This window comes from Melospiza melodia, chromosome 4 (assembly GCF_035770615.1).
Source record: "Melospiza melodia melodia isolate bMelMel2 chromosome 4, bMelMel2.pri, whole genome shotgun sequence".
NCBI classification, from domain to species: Eukaryota; Metazoa; Chordata; class Aves; order Passeriformes; family Passerellidae; genus Melospiza; species Melospiza melodia.
The window spans coordinates 13,608,563-13,627,374 of record NC_086197.1 but is presented as its reverse complement, the minus strand read 5'-3'; the positions used below and the strand labels follow the sequence as shown (position 1 = coordinate 13,627,374).

Below are 18,812 nucleotides of genomic sequence, written 5' to 3'. Positions count from 1 at the left end.
CCCTCAGTGCAGCAAACCAAAGGGAGGAACCTTGCAACCAGAACAAGACCCCAAACCAAGAAAGCAACACAGCTGTAGGGTTTGTTTTTCTCTTGTCTTAAATCATGTTAAAAACAGGCAAGCTGGGACAAGCTTCCTTGATGGCAGAGCTGTAGGATGGGGGAGGGCAGTGGGAGGCATAAAAAAAAACCAAATCCCAAAACAAAGCCAAAATCAATTACAAGATATAAGTATAGCTATTTGGTCTCTAGTTCTCTAACATCAGATTTTGGAGTGGTGAATCATCTACCTCTCCAGCAGCACAAAATCATCCTGGAGAGGCTTCTGAGTAATACAAACCATGTGATGAGTCCCTTTGCTTTCTCCCTATGATGTAAGGAACAGTCCTTCACCTTTCACCCCAAAATTGCTGGCAGGTATGAGAAACACCCTTTCCTTCTGTAATTACAGAGACTTCAGTCTTTCTTTTTATAGAAAACTCTGAACTGAAATTCACAACTCTGCATTGTGAATATACTGGGGGGAATTACATATATATTTTTATATATATATGGAACTTTTAGATATATATACACACATATATATGTATTTGTCCCCACCCTCCCTTCCCCCTCCTCCATTCTACCACTTCTTTGCTAGAAGGAGGGAAAATGTTAACTGATAGTCACTTGCAGAGGTTTGTCACATTTATTTTTCTCCTCTCTGGAGCACTTAGGTGATTGGTTTTGGTCCATATTCCAGCAGTTAACAGCCACTCGGAGTGCTCTCTGTGAGCCCAAGCTATGCTGGGATGACAGCCCAGCCTACATGTCAAGGGTGTCTCCTCTTCATTTGACAGGTATGTGTGAGAAATTCTTTTGGTAGCTTCAACACATTTCCCAGTGGCAGCACATATAAATTGATCCAAGCAAACTGGAAGCCTTGAGCAAATCCCTTCTGTGTTGCTATTGTTTATGCAGTGTTGTGTCATGAGACTTGCACAGAAAATAAGAGCACTCTATTTCCATAGGAAAGCCTTCCAAAAACAACAACAAAAAAAAAAAAAAACAAAAAAAAAAAAAAAACAAAAAAAAAAAACAAAAAAAGAAGAAGCATAATCTGATGTCTTGTCCTATGTGAGATAAGGAAAGTCAAACTGCATGTTTATTAGGGAAAAAAAAATGACAAAAAAACCCCCAAAACTGAAACAAACCAAAAAGAAAGAAAAAACTCAAGGGAGACTTGGTAGGAACAGTGAAGTAGTGCATAAGTCCAGGCTTTCTCCCCTTGGCTTTCCTGCCCGCACCACTTCTGCCGGTGAGTTTGTTTTGTTAAGGTGCTTCAGGTCCTGCGTGGTCTTCGAGCCAAGCAGTGACCTCAAGTACTGCTCCTGTGGCTGCCCCTCCCAAAGCGCGCCGACCGTCAGGCTGATGTTCCTCCCCTGGACCCACAGAGGTGCTGCACCTGCTTCCTTCAGCACTCATCCTCTTGGTATATTTGTTCATCCAGTTCCTGGGATTCAAGGTGCTCCAGGCGGTCTGTCCGGCTGCTCATGATCTCGTCTGGGGTCTTCATGAACCTGCAAAACACAGAAACAAGTGCATTCCTCAGGGGGCTCAGCTTTTATCTTCAGCAGATGTTGAGACCCCTGAGCTCTCCGACTCCCAAGATAATCTTTGCTATATCCTCCCAAAGCCTTGGTATTTCCCAGCTTCTCCCCAGGTGGCTTCCCTCCTCCACACCTTGAAAGGAAACAAAGAAATCACCAGCCTTTACCTTGACTTCTTGAGAGCCTAAATCTGAACAAAACCCACAGATTTCCCCCAAGAATTATATTTATTTCTTCTCCCTCATATTGTTTGCTGTTTTCATGTCAGATGGCAGCTTGGCCCAGGTGCACTCATGTGTGGTGTCTGGTGACAGAGACATGAAAGGTGGTGATGATCAGCGTATTTCAAAGCACAAGCCCTTGCAAGGGTTACTGGTTTGTGCAGGCCTGCGTTAGGTAAGTGAGAACAAACAAAAAGAGGGGGGAAAAGCCAAGGTCCAACTCAGAACAAGCTCCAGGAATGGAAAAAGCCCTGAAGGAAAAAGGTTTAGGGCTAGAGAACTGTAAGCAAAGAGAGTCTCTTCCTGTGTGCTTGTACACAGAGTGGCTGCACTGAGGCCTCTGTGATGAATGCCACGGCTCCCAGCACCAGTGTCTCAAGGCAGTAAGTCTGCAGGGTGCTGGGACAGAAACTACCTCTGGGGAGGCATGGCAGCAGCAGGGAATGAGAAAGGGCATCCACCAGCCTGCAGTTCAAGTCTGCAGTCTTGGTTTTTGCCAGGACAGTATTGTGTACTACTGCACAGAGGTAGCACAGAAAGGCTCTGCTTTTTCATTTTCAATTTTATGATTGAAAGGAAGAGAGAGTGGCACAGGAAGGATGAAACACTGGTTTCAACACAAATCAGTTTCCCAACTCCCAAGCACTTCTGGAGAAATTAGGATGAAAGATGTTTATGCTGGAAGTGGTACAAAATTTCACAGTCTTTCATTAACAACGTACTGGTTAACATGCAGCAGTATGAAATGTGTTAATTGCAAGAGCTGATTTTATTTCAGGCTGATGATATGCTCAGTGTCCTTGCCCCACTGAAAACAAAAACAACCAGCAGGAGCCTGGTTACTAACACTGACTCAGAATGGTCACTGCTAGAGCCTCTCAGCAAACACAGCATAGCCTGGAACTAACCTTTTGCCTTCCCTTCTAATTTTGGAAATCATGTGCATATATGCATTTAGGGGGAAAAAAAGGGCTATGACTCACTGCTGTGTCACTGCTGGAAAAATGCTGCTGCAACAAACAGTGTTACAGTGGTGAAAACCTTGTATGCAGGAGTGGTGAATCAGTGCCTGGCTACACACTGCACCAAAGCCCACGGCCAGACTGTGCCCTGATTTAAACCCTGTGACTGTCCTGCTGATCTTGCATGACAATGAAATCAAAACACAGAGTGGTCCCACTGCCTTGGGACCCTTTCCATGTGGGGCATGGGCTGATGTGAGCTGCACCACAGGATTCTGGATATTCCTTCTGGTCTGTGCTTGAAGCCACGTCAAGGAAACCACACTGCGGGCATTTCTAAGAGCATTTGATTACATCAAAAGAAAAACAACAAAAACCCAACCCAGAACTGCATGAAAATTAAGACACACTATCTGTGATCTATTTTTTTGCAGAAGACACCCAGCCAACCTATTAGAAATCCTTTTCTGACTCCATCTTACTTAAAGCTCCATACAGATATCTGCAGATGACAACTGCCTGCACGTAAAGTCACATTTCCTATTATTTCTCTGCTTGCAAGGAATAGCCAAGAAAGGCACATTAATAACTTGATTTTTTGCAGCTGTTCTTTTTCTCTTCAGATATAAATAGGTCTAAGAAAACAACATCAAAAAGTTTTTATTGGGAATTGTGCAAAGAAATGTTTTGCTGGGTTTTTTTTCCCAGTTTCCAAAGGAAATGAAGTTTATATAGCTCATGTTTTATGCTCTCTGGTGACCTTTGAATCTGTTGGTCAAATTGGCCAAGTCTGACAGAGCAACTGAGGTCTCCAAGGGCATTAAGCTACAATGGTTTTGAGAAAACAGGCAGCCTGGTTGAGAAGAGATGGAGCCCTGTTTTGTGTATGCCCCCACTGAAAGGAAGGCTTCAAGAGAAGCACATTCAATGTTCAGCATCAGGAATTCCCCCAGGGCAAAGCAGTCTTCACACAAGGCCACAGAGATACAGGTACCCTTGGTACTGATGGAGCAACCTTGTTTTAGCTTTCCACCAGAAAAAAAAATTTACTACTGAACACCTGAATTTGCCCATGACTGCTTCTTTCCTTCACTCTCCTTCCCTATGTTTCCTTCTAAGAGCTGACATAAACAAGTCATTCCAGAGAACCCTATTCAGCTGAAGGGAGTTTGAGTGCTAATGCAGTTCTGTTAGCTATTTAAGAAAACAAATTCCAAGACTGCCTTCCTATTGTTATCACGTCCAAACACACTGTTAGATCCAGGCCACTGACAGCAAAGCAGTCTTTGGTCTGAGTTCAGTGCTCTGAGGGTCAGATGTGCACTAGGATTTGCTAGTGTTGTCTGAAGAGGAGTGGAGTGCTCTCACTCTCAAGCTTGTACAAGTAGCTCCCTGCTTTAATGCTGTTTCAGGCTCTATTTCCTAAATTCTTGCTGTAGCTGTGCTGATTTATGAACAGCTCTTGCAGCTCCCTCTCTTCCTTCAAGGCAGCACAAAGACGTGGTCATTGAGAGCTTCTCTTCTGCAATGTCCTTGAGGAAATGCCTGATCCCTGCTCAGCTTTCACAGGCAGCTGTGTTTGAGAAGTCCATTTGGAGTAGGTTTTCCAGCAGTTTGACTGAACCCATTTATCTAAGGTCTTAAACAATGGCATAGCCTGCACAAAGCAGTGAAAAGACTTCTGTTGTCTCCACTGATCATTGAGACAAGCCTGTGTTTTTTGTAAATTGGTGGGGCTGCCTTAAAAGCTGGGAAGCACTGCTCTATACAGCTTTTCCATGTATGGCCAAGTTCACCTGTGTTATAACTGTGGCAATGAGGTATCCCATACACAATCCCATCTTCCATCCTCAAAGACCAACTGTCCATAGAAAGAAATGGCAAAGAAAGAAAATTACCTGAACAAAAGCCTTTGTCCTGGCTCCTTCCGGATAATATTTAATTTGTAGTAGTGGCGTAGGGCTCTGGACATTTTCTCATAAGTCATATTTGTTCTGTTCTGTTTTTTCCAAAAGAAAAAAGGAAAATAAGTGGTGAGATGATTCATTAAAACCTTCCTAAGCCCCAAATGAGTGGCAGAACTACCACAGCTGCCTAAAGTAACCAGGACAGTCCAAGAAATTACATGTACCATTTTTTGCTGCTTGCAGGCCCACTCTGCCCCCACAGCCCTCATCACCTGAGTTTTGTGGGTCTCTTTTCACACAGGGCAATTTAAGCAAGGAGTTTAACAAGAATTCCGAGCAAGGCTTTTCTACACTTTCTTGGCACAAAGAAGCTAACAAAAGACTTAATTAACTACAAGAGGAGACATTAGGTGGAGGGAGATGCTCATGCCAAGTGGGATGTGACAGGCCTGTTCTTAATGAAAACACCTTTTGTAAGAGCCTGGAAGTAGTGGCTAATAGGCTGAATCTGTCAGCAATCCCTGCTTGGAGCACTGTTCCTCTGGCATTCCCCTGCATTAACCAGTTGATGCTCACAGAGCACTGTGGGGACTGAGCCTGCTTCTCCTCTTGGTGTAAACCAAGAAACCAGTTGGGTTGTACATCTGCTTCTGTGACAGACCTCCCCTTCACTCTGGGAGCTGCTGGCCCCAAAGGCCATGGCCAGAGCACTGAGGTACACTGAAGTGTGACATGATTCATTAAAACCTTCCTCAGCCCCCAGAGGAGATGGCTCTGCTGAAGCTGAGTGTCACAAGGAAGAAGTGATAGGCACTGACAGCAGAACTGTCCCCAAATTAGGGACTTGCAAGAGCAGGATGAGCCCCTTAGACTATGTCTGCACCAAGGAGCAGTGGCTGCTGTCTGGCAGAGACTCCCAGCAGACACAACTCTGCTGGCAAAGTTGTGTCTTAAATTTAATTCCTGCCATGGGCAGGAAACGCCGGACCAGGAGAAGCACGTTTTTGTTCTGGGAGTCTCCATGTCAGGAGTGTGGCTTCATCAAAGGAGACTGATCCACCTGCCCAAAACCCCCAGTAAGAGCAGACCCCTCTGCTTGCCCTGACTACAATAACTCTGCAATGGGAGGTCATCAAGAACTCCTGAGGCAATGGAACACTGACAGGGACAAAGTTTTCCCTGCAAAATCTCCTAGACTGCTCATTGGGAACCTCCCTGAAATACTGTTTGTGCTTCTTCCATTTCTTATATGCTAAAAGGCCACTGTGCTGCCCAAATGATCTGAAGAGGCTTCAGTTTTAGACACCCAGCATGAGACCTGATGGCATGGCCCAATTATTAATGTGCAGGTTGGGTAAGTTGGTAAGTTTCATAAAATTCCCATTAGCCCATATCTCCAGCATGTTCAGAACCACATAGATGACAGCACAACCCTCTGGTATGTCAGCCACTCCTCTCAGAGTTTTGTGTTGTCTGAGAATCTGTCCCATCATCCAGGTCATTAATGGACATAACAGCACTGCCCCAGAATCAATCCCTGGGGTAAAATGACTAGTGGCAGGATTTTGTGCCATTAATCACCATCTTCGCAGCCCAGCAGATCAGCCAGTTTTCAATCTACCTCACTGTATTCTTGTCTTGGTCATTAATTAGTCAGTCTTTGAAGCTGTTATGAGACAGTTTCAAAAGCCTTCCTAAAATCAAGATAAGCTATACTCACCATTCTCCCTGAATCCACTGAGCCAATCATTTTGTTGTAAATGGATATCACAGTGGTCAAAAATTATTTCCCTTTTGTAAATCCATGCTGACTATTCATACATTCAAATGAATGTACTTATACACATATACAGAAATATCTGTGCATAACTCGGCCCCAAACTATCAAAATCAGTAATGGCTTCCCAGAGAACAAACCAGGACCTGCCCTCTTAGAAGGAAATATATAATCCTGCAGCATTTGGTGTCTGTCACATGGCAGCCTGTGGAATCTGGGAGCTGCTGCAGACAAGAACACATAAAGCTCCTGCTCTGCAGTACAGAGCTCCTTGTAAACTACATCTCACCAGAATATCCTCAGCATCAGGTTTTGAGAAGAAGTAAGATGCCTTGAGAGGGAAGGATTGTTCATTCTTGCACTCCTTATAATTTTTTAATTACATGCATTTATAACTAAAGGCCTTTAAACCAAACCAACAAGTTGGTTTATATGAAGAATAGGCTTTAGTGCTTCAAGATGGATGCTTTGTATATCTAATGTACATAGAATAAAAGATTCCAGTTTTCCAGTAGTAATTTATATGCCATCTTTTTCTTGCCTCCTGCTTATAACTGAATGCTGTGATGCTACAAGAGGCAAAGTGGCACTGCTTCCTTACCTTGTGGTTTCCCCACAGCCGGGCCAGCCCATTGGGATCCACTATCCGAAAGATTTTGGATTCCTTATCTTCCCATCGGATGAAATTTTCGTACCGGCTGTCAGAAAGCAGCTGATAAACATAATCCCAAAGCAACCTACAGTCTGTGAAGAGAGAAGCAAGAAAATAATTAATTTTCCTTTTTTTTTTCCCCTTGTGATTAATTCTGGAAGGTTTTTGGGTGGATGGATGTATAGTGAAAGGAGAGTTGGGATCAGGGCTGGAACAGCTGCTGCGACCTGAAATGAAAATGGCTTGGCTGGTATTGAGGAATGTTTACAAAATGGACTGGAATATACAGCCCCTTCTGATGCATCCCACTTCTCCTGACACTGAGAGAGCATCTCCATCTCATCAAAAGCTGTGTGAGGTGACCTGCTGGTCTTAGTTGTGTGTTTATGGTTGTACTGAAGCACATAAAGCTCACATGTTGGCCCTGATGCTGTTGCTGGCTGTTTTAGTGGAGAAATCACAAACCCTGCAACCTGCTCTCCCTGCTTGAGGCTGCCCCTGTCTGTGCTAACCTGTGAGTCTAAAGCATGGGCAATATTACAGCTTTCCTTTGTAGGTTCCATGTGATATAAAACTGACAGCTTCTCCCATTTGCAATTTCATTTTTTGTTTTACTTTTTAAGGTTCCTGAAAAGAAACAACACCTAAGTATTATAATTACTTGAGTGCTATTGAGAGGTTAAATACTTTCTATTTGGATAATTGAATTCAAATTTCCTCTTGGCAAACACTCCTTAGGTCGCTAATTAAAGGTCTAACAGACACTTAAGTTTTAGTTTAGTGTTTTTCAGTTTCATGGCAGTCTCTGGAGACTGAGGAAGCCAAGAACTGAGCTGCTCCTACTTCCTGTTTGCAATGTGTGTGTGCAGCACAGAATAACTGGGAATGTGGAATGTGGGATTGAATTGTACAGAGCTGGGGGTACTGCTGCTGTCAGGAACAACAGGGTTTTCACAGCTCAGCTGTCCAGATTTCTGAGGTGGCTGTGGGGTTGCATATTACTCTGAAAGCAATACCAGCCTCTGAGAAATGGATTGTTAAAGTTGTTCAAGGGCTGCCAACCAAAGACATTCAGCTTCTAAATGCTAAAATGGATTCTTGTCAGCCTGTCTTTCTATTCCTGTTGGTCTGTCTGGGGCTGGTACGTGTTATAATGGGCATGATGATATGGGAATATAAAATACTTTTTGAGAAAGGATATGAATAACACATTTAATGATCACACCTGAAATGGACAGAGATTTTAAAGTTATTTTCCCACTTCCAAACTTCAAACAGTATCTCACACTAGTACTGTCTCTGAAACCAGAGTTTAGTTTGCCAATGCCCTTGCTTTATTCTCTCCCTGCCAGTCTTACAAAGAATAAAGCATTTTGTTTTGAAGAGATGGCATCTGGCAAAAATCACAGGTTCCCATTCTGGCTGAAGGGTCACCTCATCCCTGACATCCCCAAGAGGAGGAATGTGAAAGGCAAGAGACAAAACTTTTTGCTAGGAAAAACCTTCTTTTCATTATCATTTTTCATAGAAAAACATTTTCCACAGAAAAATGTCCATCCCTAAAAATTTGGGATTTTTCTAGGTTTCAATTTAAAAAATGAAATCTGGGCACAAATTTCCCTGGACTAAGTGAGAGGTCTGAAAACTGAAGTTGAATTCTGCCACTTGAATTTCTGTCATCCCCCCTCTCACAAATTCACAAAACACAATTCTTACATAGCCTTTCTGTCAGTGTTTTTGCATACACTCACAGAGAAGAAAAAGCTTATTTTTTTACACTTCATTTATGATTCAAGACAAGGGAGATTATATTGTTCTTCTGGTTTGTGCCTTTTAATATTGTGGGAGGTTTTCAGATAAAAGGGTAGTAAGGTCCTGCTTAAATGGTTCTTTGACACATGCAATTCATTCCAGAACTTTTTCAATGCAAGAAGTGTACAAAAAATGTCTTTTTTAGTGCAAGAATCCTTGGAGTCAGCTGGAGGGATGGTGCTCCTGAAGCAGCAAGTCAATGTCAGGCTTTGTCATATTCTTGAATGTTCAGGGCAGACAACCTCCAGTTACAGCACATTACAGATCATATTTACAGTTCTGCAGAGATATGATTTACACTCCTCTGTATTTTCACCTCATGATTTGCAATAGGCAATGTTATTTTTAATCTCTCTCTCTCACATTCAAACACACACCCTGGGCCCCCTTCTGCACAAAACCAAAGAAGCACACAAAAAAATCAACCTGAGATGTCCAGGTAGAAACAAGGAGAGCTTCAGATGCTAAGAAGAGCTAGGATTCAAGTGCAGATTTGTTTTTTTATTGTTCAATTAGTTTTCAGGATGGATTCAGACAAAGCTTGAATATAAATACACTTCAAATGAGAGAAACAGATCTGCATGTTGAGATCTTCACAAGAAAAATCCCAAGTGATCAAGGGCCCCATCCCATATTCTCAACTGACTGAGCTGCTCAGACTTGCAGAGGTATTTAGCAGGCTGGTGGAATTCACAAAAAACCCCAACCACCCAAGTATCTGAGACTGCTGTTTGCCTCAACAATAAAACTGAAAATCCTTGAAAACTCTGCTTGGTTCCTACAACCACTTAAAAACTTGATTTCTAACCATATGGCTGTCTATCAGCAAATTTAGATATATGACTCAGTTGCAGTAATTTACTGAGCATCAGGGCAACTGTGGTAACTGTGTCTCAAGGAAATAGGAAACAAAAGGCATTAAACACCAGTAGGAAAGATTCAGGCTCACTGCATTTCTTCTCCCCAGAGCTGAGAGCTCCAAGCACACAGTTAGTTCTCATGGAGCAGCTGATTCTTACCAGAACACTTTAGCTGTGTATGAGCTCTGCTTGCATAGGACAAAGCAGCTTTGCTTCCTTCTGGTTTCACTTGGGACACCTTTAGGAACTTGAGCACAGGCAATCAAAGGTTTTTTGTTTGTTTTCAGCCACAAATGGTTGCCATACATCTCCTTCTGCACAGATTGCACAGTAAAAAATACGAGGGGTGGAGGATTCTCCCTGACTGACAGAGGATCACTAATTAAATAATTTACCAGCAGAGACCATCTTTAACAGGACATTAGAGACAATGAGTCCAGGCTATCTGGGAACTCTTAGAGCTTGGATTATAGCAGAGCCCATCTGCAAGCCTGTGAAACTGGTCAAAACCCAAGAAGAGGTGATGCTAGAAAATGCTTTTAAAAGGAGCTTCTCTGCTAGGAAAAGAGGCACCTCTCCAGAAGGCTGCTGGAAATGACAGACAATCTGCTCAGGCACAGGGTGCGACCCTTGGGCTGCCCTGTGCTGGGCCAGCAGTGGGACTTTGATAATCCTTGTGGGTGCCTTCCAGCTCAGGATTCTCTATGATTCTGTGATACAGAAAGTTGCATTTTCCAGGAAGGTCAAAAGTGTGATGTGTATTTTTAGGAAGGACAGAGGAAATGGAGAGAAGGACTTGTACATGGCTGGTTGTTTTGTAAATGTCAATCACTTGTATGAGGGAAGTCTGGATGGTGGAAATGACTCCATGAAGATTCAATCTCTTCCTTGGCTGTCAGAAGGCCTCTGAAGGAGCTGCTGCATGAGGGGTGTGTGCTGGCTAGTGAGTAACAGCAAAAAGCACATGGATGCTGCTGAGGCCAAGAAAGTTTAGAAGTGTGGGACATTCAATCAGGGAGTTGAGTCAGGGCTGGTACCTAAATTGTTTGAGCATGCTGTGATTTCCTGCCTTTTGGCTAAAATAAGCTTACTTAGAAAGCAACTATGCCTCCCTAGCACAGGGAAACATCATTTCCCCCTAGCACACACAACCCTTTTTTTTTTAAAGTGAACTCAGATGGTTGAACTTTGCATGTTCTGCAGCAGATAGAGTTGGGACTGAGAGGCTTTAAGGTGGTGTAGTTGGGAGTGGGTGAATGGCCTCATCAATGTGGAAAGGGCTCCTAAACACTGGCACTTCCATGCCCTACCATTTTCTCAGCTGTAACACTGAGCAAGTCTGAGCTGTGTAATTAGCTGGGAATTAGAGCAAACTGCAGCTTCAAATGGAGAGGTATGGCTACAACCTGGCTAATGCTTCCAGAGGGACTTTTACAGTTATGTACAAGGTAGTGATAAGGTGTAGAGTGCTTAGCTGGTTCTCAGATTGTCTGCCATAAGCACTGCCCTACATGTGCAAGAGGCAGCAGTTTCCCACTCCTGCTAATAAAAACCATGTTATTATTAGTTGATTAGGCAGAGTCTTCTGAATACACACCTAAAGAATACCAGCATATAAATACTCCCTAATAGCTATATGATAGTAATAAATATCCCTTAGAATTGAAATACCATCTCAGAATGATCTGTAAATGAAACATTATGGATCTTAGGTTCCTCGTATTTTGATATTTGTCCAGCCATTACAAATGACTTCTCCAGTATCATTTGGCCAAGGTGGTCTTCATGTTGCAGTAGTGAGAGGTCTCACATCTGTGCTCCCTAGGACTAAATAATGCTGTTAACAATATAGACATATGCATGCTATCTTTTGTTCAGGATATAACATTCCCCACCACTGAAATACTCCTTAAAGCACACTCTCAATCTGAACTCTCTGTTGTTTAAATGGGACCCATGGTGCAGAGCTGGCCCCCTTCATGAAGTAACTACCAAAACCCTCTGTAACCACAGAAATGTTTTGTGAGACCCACCCACATCTTGCACTGGAGAGCATTACATAAAAAGTGTTTGATCTGGCTGATGACTGCCTTGGAGCCCAACATGGCTCCACACAGGAAGAGATGCCAAAGGAATGTTGTCATACTCCCTCTGACATCAGTTGAGGCCTTACCCCTTGCTGTGTAGGTTAGCCTAAAATCTCTCCAGCATGATATCATTTGACTTAAATGGTTCTGTGATTTCTACCAGCTGAAGAGTTCTCCCAAGCTCAGCCCCACTTATTTTACAAGCTGATTTGTGCTTCAGCTGCCTTTGTTCAGATTGAAGCAAACAATGGCTGTTCACAACTGAAACTCATGAACAGAACCCTGGAAGTTCTGTGGCACTTTAGTTTCTCTAAGTACACCTGAAGTGTGTGTGAAGACAACATGGTGTGAGAATGATGACCTGATGTAATTCACAGTCACTGGAGCTGGGGAAGGGCTTTCAGTCCCAGAAAGTCTCTGACCTTGGGAATGTCACTGTCAGAGTCCCAGGAATGGTCTGACTGGGGAGTTTCCTTAAGACATGCTGCAGGAGCATAGTGCTGTGCTGAGATAGAGTCCAACCTCAAGATCTATCCAAGACATGTTCATTTTAGCAGAGAAAACCAAAAGAAAAAAGTAACCAAGTCTCATGGTTAAGGGTTCAAAAGGCTCTGAGGCCTTGGGGAGCACTGACCACTCCTGAGATGGAGCATCCTGGTCATCAAAGTCTGTTAATCCGTGTCCAGGTCACTGAGGGAAAACAGTTTTCTTTCTGTGAATGTTGCTGCTGGAAGCAGGATGGTAAGCTAGTACAGCAAAGCCAATGTTTTTGTGTGGAGAAACCTCTTGACAGACAACTGTTTGTTCAGCTCAGTAAATTCAAGCTGGGGCTGAGCAAAGAGGTTGCCAGATCACACAATACAGCAGTTACATGTTGCTTCTGTCTTGTACCCAAACACTAAGTGGGAGATCAGGCAGAAGGAGAGAGGAAACCTGAGACAGTCATGCTGCTAACAGTTGTACTGTGAGGTTGTAAAAATAACAGAGCAAGATGAGGCCAAGCTCTGTCTCTGGCAATAAAAACTTGTACAGGGAAGGAGGATCCAAAATACACCTCATGTGGCTGTAGAAAAGAGCACTGAAATTACAAGGAATGTGTAATAGATGGATCACAGAACCATTGGATAGGTGAAGACTTTGAAAGCTAAAGACAGTTGTACCTATCTTTATAAAAATACTGTATTTTTGCTATTTTTTCTTCTTCTCCTCTTCTTCTGCTCCATCTCCCCATCCCCACCAAATAGATGGGCATTTTCAGTGTTATCTTCAAATGCTGTTCTTTTCCCGCTCCACCACAATGGCAGAAAAGACTCCTGCTAAAGAAATCTGATTCTCTGATTCTCCTGTGGCTTTTCCTCAGCTTTACTGCTCATGAGAGGCAATGACTGGAAAAGAAATTCAACCTCTGCCTGTTCACATGCACTTCTTACAAACACCTCACAAACCTCTTTGACATCAGAAAACCAGCCAAACACATTAATGATGGGAATTTAACAATTAAGAACGATGTTTTACCTTCAGAATTGTACTTTAGAGAAGTTGGCAAAAGCAGGAATTACTTAATTGCGGCAAAGGCATTCCCAACAAGGGCAATAATTTTTAACCCCACAATGTGAGAATCTCTACTATCTTCTGACAGTTCAGTCTTAGGTTTAGACTTCTGGTTTTTTCCAAGTGCAGAAAATCACTGTCTGTGATAGATCGCTCCCTATGAACCTCACTTCTGTGTTCTCTCAGAAAGCCCAGAGTACTGTGGGAGGTGTGAGCATGGTTGGAGGACACAGCTCCTGGTTTGTTCCCGGGAAGTCCCTCCTGAAGGGACTTCATAAGCCATAAACTGGTGACTTCTGATGGGTCCCTTGCCAAACACTGAGATGACCTTCCCCTCTTGGGGTTAAAACTCCACATTGAGACATGGCCAAACCTTCCCTTCCCTTCCCTTCCCTTCCCTTCCCTTCCCTTCCCTTCCCTTCCCTTCCCTTCCCTTCCCTTCCCTTCCCTTCCCTTCCCTTCCCTTCCCTTCCCTTCCCTTCCCTTCCCTTCCCTTCCCTTCCCTTCCCTTCCCTTCCCTTCCCTTCCCTTCCCTTCCCTTCCCTTCCCTTCCCTTCCCTTCCCTTCCCTTCCCTTCCCTTCCCTTCAATGGAGAACAGCCTTACCAGTTTAATGTTTGCATTTTAAGGAACATAAACTGATGTGTGTTCTTGTAAGTGATTGGTATTAAAGCCAGATTTAAACAAGCCTGTCTCTGGAGACAGTGAAGTGTCAACACTGTAAACAAACAGTGTTCTCTCCTGGTTTAACTAAGAGGATTCAAAGTGATCCAAGTTTGCTTTGTAGAAGAAAATCTGAATTACTGAAACAACTCTAGCCTGAAGGAAGTGTGCAGTACACAGGGAAAATAAGGGACCTGTTTCCATTAAAAGGCAAATTTCTTAAAAGAAAGTGTAACATCCTGCTGACCCCAAGGGATGCTTAGGGTACTGTGAAGCCACTTATCTGCCTAGCTGTGGGATGCAAATGGATGCTACAGTAGAGTAATGAGAAGAATGAAATGTAAATGCCTGAGCTTTCCTCTGGCTTGGTCAGTCCCGGCTTTTGAGTATATCTAAACAAGCCCAGCCTGCAATTTCTGCTCCTGTAACTGTGCAGTAAGAATGAGACAGCTGTGAAGACACTCCACAGAAAATCTACAACCACCTATCCAAGCCATTGCTATTCACCCATTGTTAGAGTTAAGTGTCATTAGTTAAACTGGCAGGGAAGGCCCACTTTCATGCCCAAATTAATTGTTAATGCCATGTTAAGAAGACTCTCAAGGTTATAATGAAAACTCTTATGAATATGAGCTCTGTAAGCTTGACTGTCATCCACACTTCAGTCTCTCCAGCAGTCTGGCTTTCCACAGGGGCTCTAAGAGACATGGCATGTAGTGGAAATGTAAAAGTATACATTATCATTGTCATATCCAAATGGAAGTGACAGGCCAGCATTACACCAGGATTTTCATGTTCTTGCAGGGCTCCAATCTGTCTGCATGAGCTGCTGCCCTACAGGAAGGAAGGTCAGTTCCCTGGAAAACAGCTACTACCAGAACTTCTACCACTTATAGCTTAGAACTGCCAAAGAACTGCTTTGGCTTTCTCCAGGCTACCAGTCTGTAACTTGAAATTGCTCAGCTGCTGCAACCATCCTGTCAAAGCTGCCTCCCAAAGTCTGAGTGTCACCAGAGCCCCACCAGCCACTTCTGGGCTGTCACATCCTGCTGGGTTCATCACTCAGGACAGTGGAGAAGACAGCCTTGGCAGTCTCAGGTGGGTACATAGGTAGGCTCCAATGGTATTAGCAATGTTATGTGCTGCCCTGAAGATCAGCTGTGTGTTTGATACACCCCAGATGTGGTTTGCCCTCCTGCTGACTCATGCTGAGCCTGGTGTTGGCCAGCACCCCCAGACCCCTGTGCAGGGATGCTCCCCAGACAGTTCTCTCCCCATTTCTATTTGTACCCAGCACTGCTCCACCCAAGGTGCAGAATCTATCAGCTGGAGTTGTCACACTTCATCCCATCAGCCACAGCCCAATGCTCCAATCTATACAGACCCCTCTCCAAGGCATCTTGTCTCTCAAGAGAGCCAACAGCATCTCCCCACTTTGGTGCCATCAGTAAAATTGCTAAAGGTGCATTAGACTTCTGCATCCAGATCACTGATAAATACATTGAACAGGACTGTCCCCAGAAGTGAGCCCTGTGGAACAGCCCTGAGGAACACTGCCAGCCAGATGTGGCCTCATGCACTACAACTCCCTGAGCTCTGCCCTTAGACAGTTCTTTACCCAGTGTACTGGGAACCTGCTCATCCCACAGCCATGCAACTCCACCCTGCTGTGAGGGGCAGCACCAAAAGCCTTCCTGAAAATGCAGAACTACACCCACCACCTTCCCTCAATCCACTAGCTGGGTGACCTTACCATACCAAGATAGCAAATTAGTTAAAAGATATTTACCTTTGTGACTGTCTGTGCCTGATGTCTGCATTATTCTTTAAATATTTTTCAACAATACCCATTATTAACTTTTTCATCATTTTTCCAGCCCTTCTGTGAGGGCTAATGGTATCAGTTACAAAACTTGTAACTAAGTTGTGCTTTGATGCTGTTTTTTACCCTCTTCACTACAGAGGCATAACTGTGCCTCCATTCCCACCCTCCCTCCCTCCCTACCATCCAGCATATGCCATTGCATAGCAAACTGTGCCTGTACAGCTGTTTTGTACAGAAAGAAAGAGAAACTAATGTGTTGTAAGACATTATAAATAATAAACCAGTGTGGTGCATTTGCAAAAAGGATTTTGCTGGTGCATGGGTAAAAAAAACCCCAGAAGATTATCCTATGATATGACACAGTTGTAAATGTCCCATGGACACATCTGGAGCAGACATGGGCACTGGGGCTCTGGTCCTAGTAGCTAAGTAGTGAGGAGACATTGCTGAGGTGCAGTGGTTTGAAGTTTGGTGTCTTTTCATGTTTAAACTCTAAATGTCTATTGTTACAAATCTGACAGCTCAGTCAGCTGAGCTTTTCTTATCCTCATTTACACTTTCCAGAGTATAAACAGAAAAAAATACCAGTTGATTTGCACTTTTTTAAAGCACTGTATTTGTGAAAGGGGTATTCCAGTGTCCTGTCTTTTCCCCTCCCACTGAGACAATTTTTTTCAAACAAAAGACGAGAATCCATGATTCTGTTCCCCCTCCAAACTCTATTCCCACACAAAACAATCAAACCTCTTTGGAAGACCTCCCCATGCTCAGAGCCTACACCCATCCCAGGTGCTGTTCTGTAGATTTCAGCACAATGTGAGTCATTCATGGCTGATGGGCTCTTACCATGGGACTGCATTTTTGGTTTTGGCCATCAGACTGTTTTCATTGAGATGTCACTTACACTAGCCTTGCCACAGGTCCATGGGGCTCATGCTACACCCCTGTACTCTGAGGATCTGTGGCACACTGAGAGGCTGAGGTAAACCAGGAGCAAGTCTGGAGGCAGCCCCCTGTCACAACTCCAGCAGGGCAGGAATCCTGTCCATCCTCATTCCAACAGCAGTCAATGGCTTTATGGGCCTAACCAACACAGTGACAATGTGCTCCCAACAGTTTAAACATTGCCTGGCTTTTCCTCACACTCCTGAAGTGGAAGAAACAAATCCAACGCTCATAAAGTCAGATACAGCCCAGTTGCTAAGGTAACCCAGCTGATAAGAGCAGCCAATAGATAACACCAGGCACAGGACTCAACTGCCTCAAGATTTCAGCATGCTGTGGATTAGTGAACAAGTCTTTCAGTCCTAGACCTGCTACAGAAAAAGCATTGGGAGCTGGAAATCTCAGGGACCTGCTCAGCAATGTATTCCCCCTCACAAGAAATATCCAGAATTGTATTAGTGAGTTTTAAGTGACTGAATCAAAAGTGAGGTAAATACCACCATGTCATTACCTTAATTTGGATGTTTCTAAGATTGTTTGAATGATGTTTCATTCAACCCTTGTGTGATAAAGGTTAGGATGAAACCAATCCTGTTATAGTTGGATAGTCCCGTAACTGCCTCTTGCACCTTGGGGAAGTACCTTTTACAAGATATCAAAGCCCCAAAATCCTTGATAACAAAACCTTCACAGTCTGAGGTTCATGGGAAGTAGAATTTCCAAACTGCAGAAGGGCTAATTTAATCTTGATTTAAACTGCAATTGTGTAAAAAAAAAAAAAAAAAGAAAAAAGAAAAAAAGGTATCTATTTTCATGCCACAGGGAGAGATATCCTTGGAGATAGTTTGTGGGGAACCAAGATTGACTACTGAGAAATAGTAAGCCATATATAGAATCCTGCTTGCTAGAGTCCAAGTTAGGACTTGATTACCAAAAGCGTTGCTACTTTGAATTAGCAGTTCCAGTAGGGAAAACTCTCCATCACACTGCTCTGCTGAACTCCCCTTTTGAAGGGAGTTTTTAATAGTTTTCATATTTTCACATGCTGTTAAGTAGATGACTACTGATGCCTGAGTTACTTTGTTTATCCCTTGCCTGGTGTATTTACAGGGAATGCAAACTTGCTTCTTGGTCATCTCAACATGATGACCTCCAGTTCTGACAAAGTTATGCAAAAGACTTGTGCCTATTGTGTTGAGAAGATAGCTAACCACAATTTTCAAAATCAACTCTAGCCAATAATGAATAATATATGTGACCTTAATGAGTAATATAAAGATACTTTATGCCTCCAGCTTTGCTAGAAAAGTGTTAAATGGCCTTAGATGAAAAGATAATAAGACCTTCAACTTGAAATCCTTTGCTGTAAAAGGGAAAGTGCTTTACCAGTAAAATTAATATTTTGAAAAATGGTATTACATAAAAAGGTAGGAAAGATTAGTCAGCCAGTGAGTAGAGGTCATTGTTTTGTTTGACAGAAAGCCCAGAGCTTTATTGATCAACCTCCTGAAAAGAGAGCATTGTGTATAGCAGCAAGCAAAAACATTATTTTTTTCTCAGCACCAACTAATTGCATGCTGCATTTAAAAACCCATTCAATCTACAAGTAAACAGATTCATGAGGCTCTTAGGTGTCTTAAGTCCAGGGAAAATTTTTCTACAGTATAAAACATCTGAGTTGGGAACATAAGATGTTCTGGAGCACAGCCTAAGGCTTTAGTCAGCAGCCTGCCAGGCTTCCCTAGCAGCTCCTCATCACCATCTCCCTGAAAATCCCCTGCATCCAAGTGGTTAAGCCACAGGAAGTCAAGGCTCTCCTCACCAGGGTAAACAGTTGAGTACTTAGCTCTGGCACTGGACTCTTGGTAAATCTTTTCACTGCCCAACCCATCAGTCACCCTCATCACGCAAATGGAAGTAATGCCAGTGATCTCTAAAAAGCCCCTTTGAAGAATTCATCTGC

At 43.3% G+C, this 18,812-nt stretch overlaps 1 protein-coding gene across 3 annotated transcripts in view; it reads right to left on the bottom strand.

The window, feature by feature from the left end:
• Positions 1-1,104: 1,104 nt before the first annotated feature.
• The window catches only part of ETV6 (ETS variant transcription factor 6), a 121,192-nt gene continuing 103,484 nt past the window's right edge, over positions 1,105-18,812 (bottom strand). For all 3 annotated transcript variants that reach the window (XM_063153959.1, XM_063153957.1, XM_063153958.1), the window contains 3 exons: positions 7,057-7,199; positions 4,670-4,770; positions 1,105-1,558 (listed from right to left, as the gene is read on the bottom strand). In XM_063153959.1, the coding sequence (XP_063010029.1) occupies positions 1,453-1,558; positions 4,670-4,770; positions 7,057-7,199 (350 nt within the window). In that variant the 3' untranslated portion in view covers positions 1,105-1,452. The remainder of the gene's footprint in view (positions 1,559-4,669; positions 4,771-7,056; positions 7,200-18,812) is intronic.